General features: G+C 40.5%; 1 protein-coding gene across 1 annotated transcript; it reads left to right on the top strand.

Annotated features, from left to right (window-relative positions):
* Positions 1–212: 212 nt before the first annotated feature.
* Positions 213–9,221, top strand: Pno1 (partner of NOB1 homolog). Its single transcript, XM_004636139.2, has 7 exons — positions 213–458; positions 710–859; positions 2,806–2,889; positions 3,245–3,305; positions 3,694–3,811; positions 7,193–7,263; positions 8,836–9,221. The coding sequence occupies exons 1-7, from the start codon at positions 255–257 to the stop codon at positions 8,901–8,903; spliced, it is 756 nt and encodes a 251-aa protein (XP_004636196.1). The 5' UTR covers positions 213–254; the 3' UTR covers positions 8,904–9,221.
* The last annotated feature ends 2,242 nt before the right edge of the window (positions 9,222–11,463 follow it).

Below are 11,463 nucleotides of genomic sequence, written 5' to 3'. Positions count from 1 at the left end.
TTGCCCACTACATACTGCTGATTACAGAATGTCTTGGATGTGAGTTGCGTGATCGAAGGGTGACCCTAGAAATCAGGCATATATTAAAGTAGCCCGAGTAGACACGCTCACCAATCCTGCTTCAGGACCCTTAGCGTGGGACCCAGGAGGGGCGGAGGTCTGGGATTGATTGGCTGAGGCTGGCGCCCGGGCGGTGCGCCTGCGCAATGTAGTGCCGCACGTGTTCTAGTTGGAAGCGCTTTCCGGGTCCAGAGATGGCTGATATGGAGATACAGAATGCGGGAGCCGAGGAAGGGTTCACCCAGGTCACCCGAAAGGGTGCCCGGCGGGCGAAGAAACGGAAGTCTGAGCAATTGTCTGAAGCGGGGGAGGGCGGGGACGCGGGCCGCATGGATACGGAGGAGGCCCAGCCGGCAAAGAGGCCGATCTTCCCGCCGCTCGCTGGGGATGGACTGCTGGTACTGTTGGGGACCCTGGGGCAGGACCGGAGCAGGAGCAGGGGCTATGGGCGGGTCAAGAGAGTGGCCTCTGTATGTTGTCGAAGCTGTGAGGGTCTCTTCTGCCGTGAGGGTTTTAGCGAAGTGACTTTCCAGCAGTTTTAAGCGGTTCAGCCGAGGGCAGCTTTTTGTGGGTCGGCTGTCATCGTGCGGCTCCGCCCACAGCCCCTCCCCCCGCCCGCGAGCTCTCAAGAGTTGTGTTTTAATTGCAGAGTGGGAGAGAAGAAACACGCAAAGTTCCAGTTCCAGCTAACAGATATACACCATTAAAAGAGAACTGGATGAAGATATTTACTCCTATTGTAGAACATTTGGGACTCCAGATACGCTTTAACTTGAAATCGAGAAATGTAGAAATCAGGGTAAGGAGACTGCCACCTATTTCCAAACATAACTGGGATTTTTCTCCTTGAATGAAAACACATGGATAGAATTTGTTGAACGGAACTTACTCTATTAAATGGTTTTCTTCAGCTTTTAAGCTATATCCTAATAAGTTTGAACTTAAGCAAATGCCTTCGGAATCTGCCCTCACCACAAATGTTAATTCATAAATTGGCTCCGAAGTCATACCAGTGTATTGGCAAAGCCTGCACATAAAGCATGTAAAAAACAAATGTAAGTACATTTTCCATCCTGAAGATTGTGGTAGTATTACTAGCGCATGTATAAGCTTTTGTGTGTGTGAACTATGACCATGGTACCAAGAGGCACTACTGTAACTAGTTGGTGAAGTTTAAGACGTTACAGGATGGGACTAATAAAACCTATCTTTGCTCCCAATGCTGCACCAGTTCAGGCTTTTAGGGTTTCATTTCAAGACTTTCCTTACAAGGTTTCCCTTGCATTGTTTTCTCTCTCTTCCCTCTTCTGTGACAGTGCAAAATTAATTTTTGCAGAGGATAATGCTTCTGTAATGATATTCCAGCATCTCCACCTCTTCTAAAGATGGACCACGTGTGCCTTTCACGTGGGGGACTCAGTCACAAGTTCATCTCTCACCACTTTTTTATGTTCATACGGTCTTGTGGCTTTGCTTTAACAAAGGACCTCTCCACTCCTTTTCCTACTTTATTCCATTGCTTTTCAGTATCTAGCTGAAGTTCTTTTCCACTATAAGTCCTCTTTCCATCATTTCTTCTATGTCTGCATTTCCGTTGTGCTTGTTTGTCTGTTTGTTGCAGACTCATCAATTTGTGTTCCACTACTATTGAAGCTTCCATATACAGACTTGTAGTGGTTCCTCTGCCATGAACGACATCATCTGGTCTTTAGGAGAACTCTTATGATGTAGAGACTGCATCCTCCCCATTACAGAGGTGAGGGGGAGGATAGGTCAAAGAAGTTGGGTGTCTTGGCCAAAGATCAGGCTGATGATACATGAAGCAGCCTCTTAGGATCTTCTACTTTAACCTCTTTATTTTACAGATGAAAAAATTTAAGGTTCGACATATCCCTGAGACTTGTTACTGTTACATAATAGAATTGGAGCTGAGATTTGATTTGAAATGTGAAAGTTCCAGGTGCTTTTCCTTTGTATAATTTTGTATGGCTTTAAGTTTGTCTCATCTACATTGTGAATATGAGTAAGAGTAGAAGTACAATAGAATTTGTGTTTCAATCTTACCCTTTTTTCACTTTTCATTACTTAATATAAATTTATAGCACTTAGCATTCAAGTTATCTTGAAGATGACAGCTAAGACATGTAAAGCATGTGTTGTATTTACAGTGGTAGGCATTTTATGAGTATTTCTGTAGTCATTGAAGAAGTTGAGGGCAGAATTTGTACGTGGTTTCTCCTTCAGCACTGGCCGTACAAGTGGTTAGAACCCGATTTGTTAATTTGGGAAACATCAGCAGATAAATGATTGAACTCAGAAGATCTGGCCATAACTCCCAAGAAAGATTGCTTTGAGGGAGAAGAGAAGAGGACTGGCTGTTGCACCTGAAGGGGTGGACAGGATATAGGTCCTGCAGCATGTGGGTCATCGGGCTGTGCTGCAGGAGTGTTGCTGTGAACCCAAAGGCTGATGGGTCACATGGTGTGTTCAGTCACTTGACAGTCTTTGGGTGGAATTGCCCGCCCAAGCTTGGAAGGGTTTGTTTTGCAAATTAAGAACAATGTGTGTCCCACCAAAATTGAATTATCCAGACTATATAGCAAAAGGGTGTTGGTGAAAGAAATTAAAATAATGGGAAAGGTTATTTTTAGAGGGTAAAAAAATAAAGGTTACTTTGTTTTTAATTAGAGTATTTTCCTTTTTACACCTCTCTAAGTTTGTACCTGTTCGTTATTTTGTTTGCAGACTTGTAAAGAAACCAAGGATGCTAGTGCTCTGACAAAAGCAGCTGATTTTGTAAAGGCCTTTATTCTTGGATTTCAAGTGGAAGTGAGTGATTTCATGATGTCTGTAATGGAGACTTCAAAATACAATGTAAGGGGTGGTTACTAGGGATTGCACCTCAGTTCACGCTGAGCCACATCCCCAGCCCTTCTTTAAATTTTGAGACAGGGTCTCACTAAGTTGAAAAGGCTATGCTTGAACTTGCAGTCCTCCTGCCTTGGGCTGCAGAAGTACAGGATTATAGGCTTGGGCCACTACTGCCAGCTTAAACAATTAGTGTGGGCAATTTTGTGGATAAATCATTTTTTAAATGTGAATGTTCTTGTACCAGAGTTTGTTTTAGTCACTCATTCTCATTTGTGGTGCAAGGACCTTCATGGTGTTTATGTTTATATTCTAGGATGCACTCGCCCTCATCAGGTTAGATGACCTCTTTCTGGAGTCTTTTGAAATTACAGATGGTAAGTTTGTGGTGGTTTTCTGTGAAAAATTGTTCTTTTCTCTTGCCAATTTTGCATTATGTTTTGATTGTAAGCTTTTAATAGCATCAGTTGAGCTATGTTATTAGCCTTTTTTTAAAAAAAAATGCTCATTTAGTTAATAAACTATGTGGAGAGACAGTATACATCTTGTCACATGACATCTTTTTTTTTTTAAATTTTATTTATTTGTGTGTGTGTGCGTGTGTGTGACCAGCTCAGCCCACCAGGGGGCGGGGCTGGCTGGCATGTGGTGCTGGGGGATTGAACTGTGGTCCCTGTGCTTTGCTAAGCTTGTTCTAAGTAGGTGCTTTAGACCACTGAGCCATCTCACCAGCCCCTCACATGATATCTTGCTTTTCTTCTTTAGTTAAGCCTCTAAAGGGAGACCACCTGTCAAGGGCAATAGGAAGAATTGCTGGCAAAGGAGGAAAAACCAAATTTACCATAGAGAACGTGACACGGACACGAATAGTTTTAGCTGATGTGTAAGTTTTTGACCTTGTGAAAATTATTCACATGATTTATACTTGATCATCTACTGGAAAAAGTCCTATCATTTGTGTATTATACATAGTGTTAGCACTGACTCTTCACTGGTACGTGCTTGAGTAGTCACCTACTTTAAAGGAGACTAAGTTGGTTAGGAAAATTTCAGTAATTATCGCTTTTATTTAGTGAAAAAGGAAATGTTTAGAATCACTGTTAAAAAAAGATATTATAGATGAAGATTTCAGTAGAGGAACCTATTAAATCAGTAAGGGAAGACAAGTAATAGGTGCTTCAACTAACTTGTGAGACTTTCCTATTTTAGAGTACTACATATGTTTTGTATAGGTCCGTGGATCTGTATTGTACTAGAGCTATGTTAAGTACTTATTTTCTCAAGGCCTTTCTTAAAAATAAGGAGTATTGCATGTTGGTTAAATTATCAAGCAGTTTTTTGTGAACATAATTAAGATGACAGTACATGAGAGTAAGGGCGGCCGAGGTAAAGCTGGGATTACCCCCTTCTGGGGTTGAGGAGGCTCTGCTGCCAGGCTGAGGAACTAATGCGTGGCTCAGAGTTTAATACCGTGAAGTTAGCAGATGAAGCAGGTGACTGACGGGAAGGGCCTGCTTGCAACTAAATGCAGAAATAATTCACTCAGGAGCATCTTACTTTTGCTCATAGTTTTGATCTTGTATAGATTGAGCCTGAAGTCTGAAATACAAGCTATGGAACCTTTTTCAATAGAAATTTCAAAATGCGGATATGTATGTCGTATTTTAAATACTGACTGTAGGCCTAAAAGTTTTTCTTAAACTTCTTTAATAGCTTCCTTGTGGCCTAGTGACTCTAGTTCAGTGAGTTGGCAAGTGCACCACTGCCCTGTATCCCCACACTCCACCCTTGCACTGTCCCAGCATCTGGAGCGTTCCTAGTGCGTCTTTGCCTTGAGTCTCCTCCCCACTCTGCTCTCAGGCAGTCACTGCTCTGCTTTTTGTCACTATGCTTTTGCTTTTTCAAGAGATTCACTTAAACAGAATTAACCTAGTATGTAGGCTTTGGGTATAGTTTCTTTTAATTAGCATGTTATTTTAAGTTTTTCTTTTCTGTTGCACTTCAAGTGTTGTTATTGTCAGGTGTTATTCCATTACATTGTATTCACAGTTGATAGACTTTTGGGTTATTTTATTTGGAGATTGTTTATGAATAATTTTGCTGTGGAATTTTAATAGCTTTTTATCTTTCTTGAAAACTGAATTATAAACTACTTGAAATTAAAAAGACATACTGTCTTGTAGTTTTTGCTATAAATATGCTAACTGGAAATTCATTTAACGATGTATAGTAGTTATAAAATATCCATAAGACAACATTATGCACCCGTAATGGTAGTTCTGATGAGTGGCTAATAACAACAGTAAAATGTGAGCAGGATTTAAAGGTAAAGTCACTTTGTTCTAGATAATCACTACCACATGAGAAATAATGTAGCCTGTGTGCTGTCAGAACTGTACCTCTTTCTAATTACTGGCCATTTGTTTTGTTTTGGTAGCAAAACTACTTATACTTTGTTCTGTTTTTGCCTCTTTGATTTTCATAATGCATTTTAAGTAATCCTACTTAGTGAAGTGAGGCAACCATGTGGTTTGAAAAGCCAGAAATATCCACTACCTGCCTCCATTTAACCCTCCTCAGAAAAGCTAGGTGCAGCTCTCTTTTTAACAGCTTAAATCTCCTGTCTTCACCCGGGTGCAGTGGCTTGGAGCTGCAGTCATCACATCTGCTCCGGAGGCTAAGGCGGGAGAATCGTGAGCTCAGAGCTGGCCTGTGCAGCACAGGAGACTTGTCAGGGAAAAGAGTACCTCTGTACGTCAGCATACCTTGATACAGAGCTTCTTGGTTTATTTTCTAGATGATTACTGACTTTCCACCTTGAAAGACGTTGTGCTTTCTTGCCCACTCTCTGGCCACGCTGCACAGAATCTGCTTTTGTAGCACTTGAGCTTATTCCTCCCCTGTGGCGCCTTGTGTACATTCAGTCACTGTTCAGAATTGCCTCAAAGCAGATCTTCAATGCTCAGTATATTCATAGATGACCACATGGGATTTCTCCTTTGCAACTTCGCTTTCATTTGACGAAGTATTTCTTATTTGCTAGTGTGTTTTCTTAATTTTCAGTATCAAAATTCACAGAAGAGCTGTACAGCCTCTCAGCCTCCTCCTAGTGTATTTATGCATCAACGTTCTAGAAATCTCTCCCCGAGCCTTATGCTCCGAAGGCCCCTTGCCCTGGGGCCATCATGCTGGCTTCTCTTTTCTCCTCTGCCTCCTAGCTGAGGTAGGTCAGTTTACTAGGGTCCAAAAAGTCACTTCTGCCTCATTCATCTGCTTTCCACCTTTGCAGAGTTTATTATTGTCATCATCTTCTTTCTTTTGGTTTTGTATCTTAGAGCTATCGATTTAGTGACATTTGGGGAAGGAGCACATGAAAATTTGTTTCACCCATCTGGAGGTGTAAAAACTGACCTCCACTATCAATCATACCTGAGTCATTCAAAAAGGAATGCCCACTGTGAGTCTGATGATTCTCAGTATATTAAGATGACCTTTAAAAAGCTTTGCAGTTGAAACTGAAATGTGGTAGTTATGTTTCTGGGCAGTGTATGGTCTTGGACAGGTTTCTTGATTTGTTTTGTTTTCACCTATGGCACTGCAGTTGACGTGCTTCCATATGCTACAGAGCTGCACCCCCAGCCTGACGTTTCTTTTTTCTTTTTTTTTTTTTTTTTTTTTTTTTTTTTTGTGATCCTGGGGATTGAACTCATGACCTTGCACTTCCAGGCAGGCGCTTTTGCCACTGAGCTGTCTCCCCAGCCCTACATTTCTTGACTATGTATAGAAGTAAAACCTTTATCTGTACTATGGAAGTAACATCTATCTTACAAAGTTTATGTGAAGATAAAGTGAAAATATATGTGTAAAATCCTAACGTAAAAGCACTTACTGGATGGTAGCTCCTATCAACAAATAATCTTTTTTGTCTTTTCTGATAATTTATTAGAATACAATGTGCACCAGGCATAGAGGTGCATGCCTGTAATCCCAACACTCAAGGGGGCTTGAGGCCGGAGGATTGAGACCAGTTTGGGCTACAGAGTGAGTCCAAGGCCAGTCTGAACTGCATAGCAGAATCCCATCTCAAAAAAAATGCCTTCTGTATACTACCAAATTCACCCTTTCAAAAGTGATTTTAGGGTATGTACAGGGTTGTACAGTATCACCCTGTCATGATTTTCCATGGTTTTTGGATTACAGGATTTAGGTAAAGAGATGGTTTTTATAGCTAACTTAGGAAATTGCTTCACTTTGTCTCTTTCAGGAAAGTTCACATCCTTGGCTCTTTCCAGAACATCAAGATGGCAAGGACTGCCATTTGCAACCTCATCCTAGGTACCAGCAATTTCTTTCTTTGGTGTTTTGTCTGGAGAGGGAATTAAGAAATTCAGACAACATTTACAAAGCAACTTGAGGGTAATATTAGAGATGTAATAATGTCAAAGGCCTCAGGAGTTGGTGGGTTAGGGTCTAGAGAAAAATAGGGCTATTTTGCATAGATTCTATTTGTTAGGTGAAATAGGTTCTTTAGAAATACTGCTGAAATTCTTGCCCATGAGGAAGAACATAGAAATAGCAGGAACATCAAGTTTAGGTTTAACTGAAAGGAAACTGCTGGACAGCCTCAGGCAGTTTAACTGACCCACCCAGCCTGAGTGATCACTGGAAGACCTTGGCACTGGGCCAGGGGACAGCTCAGGACTTCAGCCCTCCCCAGCAAGGAGGAGGTCCTGAGTACAATCCCTGGTAGCAAAAAAAAAAAAAAAGACTGGGCATGGTGGTACACCTGTAATCCTGGCTCTTGGGAGGCTGTAAACAGTCAGATCCCTGAGTCTGATCTAGTAGTGAGACCCTGAACACATTGTAGACCCTTCCTTAAAATACAACAGAAAAAAAAAAAAAAGAAAACTTTGTGATTCTCTTATGGTGCCCAGGGCTGGCGGACTGGCTTCTTTTTAAATATGATAGTACTTTTGGCTCTTAGAAAATATGACTAATTTTTGTAAGGTTCTTTTGGTAATTTAATATATATAGCTCTGATAAGCTAGGTATTGTGGCATAAACCTTTCAATCCAGCAGCTTGGCAGGTTGAGACCAGAAGGTCTGAAATTCAAGATCAGCCAGAGCAACACAAGACCCTGTCGATGAATGAATGAGTGAATGAATGAATGAGGCTAGGATTGTAGCTCAGTGATAAAGTATTCCTGAGTTCAGCCCCCAGTAATATTTTTAAAAATGTAATATAAATTAAAAATTAATAGGGGCCAGGGAGATGGCTCAGTAGAATAAGCACTTCCCTGGCAAGCACAGGGGCCTGAGTTCAATCCCTGGTTCCGCAAAAAACAATAAATAACAATAAAAATCTTGGGCTGGGGAGATGGTTCAGTACAATAAGCGCTTCCCTGGCAAGCGCAAGGGCCTGAGTTCAATCCCCGGTTCCACCAAAAAAATAATAATAAAAATCTCTGGGCCAAGGAGATAGCTCAGTAGGATAAGTGCTTGTCTGGCAAGCACAAGGACCTGAGTTCAATCCCCGGTTGCACAAAAAATAAATGAATAAATAAATAAATAAAAATAAAAATCTTACCTTGTTCTTTTTTGTGGTCTTGGGGATTGAACCCAGAGTCTGAGGCATGTTATACAAGTACTGTGTTACTGAGCTGTACCCCTCAGCTCATTTTTTATTCTGATATAGTCTCACTAAGTTGCTGAGTTGCCCACACTGAGCTGGAGCTAGCAGTCCTCCCTCAGCTTCCCAGAGTGCTGGGATTACAGTCATGTACCACCACACCCAGCTCTGTCCTTGTTCAGTAAGTGTAGAGACCCTGTTCAGTGTAGTTTTTATATATGTAAATATATATTTGTATATGTATGTATGTATAGCTAATTTTTTTTTTTCCTTTATAGGAAATCCTCCATCAAAGGTTTATGGCAATATTAGAGCTGTGGCTAGCAGATCAGCAGATCGGTTCTGATTTCAAATTAGACTTTTATCATTGGACTCTAAAGAGAAAGACCTGATCCTCTGCAGGTGGTCACACAAAACAATGTGAAGAATGTCTCATAAACAGAAGAGAAAGATTTAACATTACTCAATAACTTTTAGTTATTGACAATTCATATATTAAAATATAATGTATATTTTTCTTTTGAGTCACGTAGTGGATTTGCAATTAGAATCCTCGTTTAGAGGAAATGTATTACATAAACAATTCTATGTAAGTTTTGGGTTTATTTATAAGTGTGTAAACATTTCTTCTCTGTAAATTGTAATTAAAAGGATCATCTCAAAACTTGTGAATCATGACCCTTCTTTAATACATTGTATGAGTATTTTATAATCAACCATAATCAATTTTTTGGCTCTACTTACATAAACAGTTAGTGTGGATCTTCATACCTATTTTATAGTTTGTAAAATTAAAGTCTTGCATTAAAGAATTGATGTGAGGACAGGTTTTATTTCTCAAATATAGTACTTAATGAAGTCAGACGTTACCAATATTGAGTATATTTCTTCTAAGCAGTAAAAGTTAAGTGGTGAAAGGATATTTTTCCTTGAGGGATACTATATTTTCCAAAAGCGATAGATTCTTTACCAAAGTCTATTTGAATAGAATTTTAAAATTTTACTCATTTTTAAATGGAAGGAACCAACTTAAAGGTGATGTTGATAGTGTATTCTGTTACACATCTTAAAACGACCAAAACTTTGATTGGAGGCTGGGAAGATAGCTTGGTGGTCTAACTAAGCACTTGCCTGGCAAGTGCAAGGACCTAGGTTCAGTCCCTGGTACGTCATCTTGTGCCAGCCGCAAAACCAGGCATGGAGATGCACGCTTGCAGTCCCAGCACTGGGGAGGCCGAAACAGGAGAATCACTACGAGTCCATCTCAGCTGAATCCATCTGAGCTACGTTCATCTAAGCTGCATAGTAATGAGACCCTGTACCAAATAAGGTTAAAAAAAAACTTCGATGGGACTATCAGAAAGTTCATGTAAGAATTAAAAGCCTTACGCTTCTGTTTGTTCTGCATCATTTATAAAATAGGAAAATGGGTAATTTTTTAAAATGCATTACAGTAAGATTGCCATTAACTCATGTACTCTTACTTTTTTTTTTTGTACTGGGGGTCAAACTCAGGACCTTGTGCATGTTGGGCAGGTGCTTATGACACTGAGCTATCACCCAAGCCCTATCCTTCTCACTTGGAATACATTCTTGCCACTTGCTCGAGTAAGTCTGGAAGTCTTTTGTGAGTCTGTAGTTGTGGCTGTCTCATTTGAATTGATTCAAAACATTTATGGCAAGCATTACAGTATATCCACTCACCTTATTTACCAGACTTAGCAGTGTGGGACTTTCGGCTTTTCCTGAAAGTCAACATGGTCATGAAAAGCAAATATTTCTAATCTGCCACAAGTTTGAAAAGGAGACCAAAACGTTAGAGGGCCTCAATTAATCCTCAGAATCGTACTAAATGAACGAAGAAGAGGTCATAGGGCCAGCCAGATAGCTCAGCGGATTAAAGCATCTGCTTAGGCAGACGCAGGGACTGGGGTTCAATCCCCAGCATGCTGTGCCGGCCCTGCCTCGGGAGCGCTGAGACAGAATGAGACTGGGTGTGGTGGCACATGCCTATAATCCCAGCGCTCCGGAGGCTGAAAAACAGGAAGGATCACTATAAATCCAGTCTGTGTAGTGAGCCCCTGTAGACCTTGTACTAAATACATAAAAACAAAGAAGAGGTAATAAATTGGATTAACACTAGTAGCTGTTCTTGTAGTACCAGATCAAGTTAAAATACTAAGGCCCAGACATTGATACCTCAATCCGTATCTGTGTGATTATCCTTGTTTCTATAGCAATTCTGATTATTCATATTATTGTGACTCCCAACTATCTGTAAGGATTCAGGATCTTTGGATAGTCTCACAACTCTGACAAGATTACACTTCACTTACAGAGTTACTGATAAATTTCCTGAGGGAATGAATTTAAGACAAGTATTTGCTTAGGTATTCAGTGGCTAGTGGAGTCATTCCAGAAAGACTTGGCTTCCCACTGTCATGCTCCCTGGACCTGGGTAGGAAAGTACTTGTATTATGCACACACAAATTACTTATTTGGTCAAAGGAACCAGGTTAGGAGGCCTGACTCACACTCATTTGAGTGCTAGATTTAATGTTCACAGAAGTGAAAAAACTAAACTAGTAATGAAGTGAAATGTTCAGCTTCTAGTTATGGGACACACCTGTGATCCCAGCACTCAGGAGCATGAGGCAGGCAGGAATGTCACTGCAAATTGGAAGCCAGACTGGGTTCTCAGAAAATTTTAGCAAGTGCAATGAATTTTGAGTATGAGTTTTTGAACATGATTAAAACATCAAGACATGAATACCATTTTCTTTGTAAGTTCTAGAAACTATACATAAAAGTTGAAATTCTTTATTACCTTGTTTATTCTTAACCTTTCAAAATAAACCTCATGTCTTTTTTAGATAGGGTCTTCTTGTGTATCCCAGGCCCACATC

This window comes from Octodon degus, unplaced genomic scaffold (genome assembly GCF_000260255.1).
Source record: "Octodon degus isolate 3935 unplaced genomic scaffold, OctDeg1.0 scaffold00078, whole genome shotgun sequence".
Classification (NCBI taxonomy): Eukaryota; Metazoa; Chordata; class Mammalia; order Rodentia; family Octodontidae; genus Octodon; species Octodon degus.
This window is presented reverse-complemented; position numbering and strand designations above follow the sequence as displayed.

Coding starts and splice junctions, on each gene's coding strand:
- Pno1 (XM_004636139.2), top strand. CDS start 255: ATGGCTGATATGGAGATACAGAATGCGGGAGCCGAGGAAGGGTTCACC. Junction 2,890..3,244: donor TTCTTGGATTTCAAGTGGAA/GTGAGTGATTTC, acceptor TTTATATTCTAG/GATGCACTCGCCCTCATCAG. Junction 3,812..7,192: donor CGAATAGTTTTAGCTGATGT/GTAAGTTTTTGA, acceptor TGTCTCTTTCAG/GAAAGTTCACATCCTTGGCT.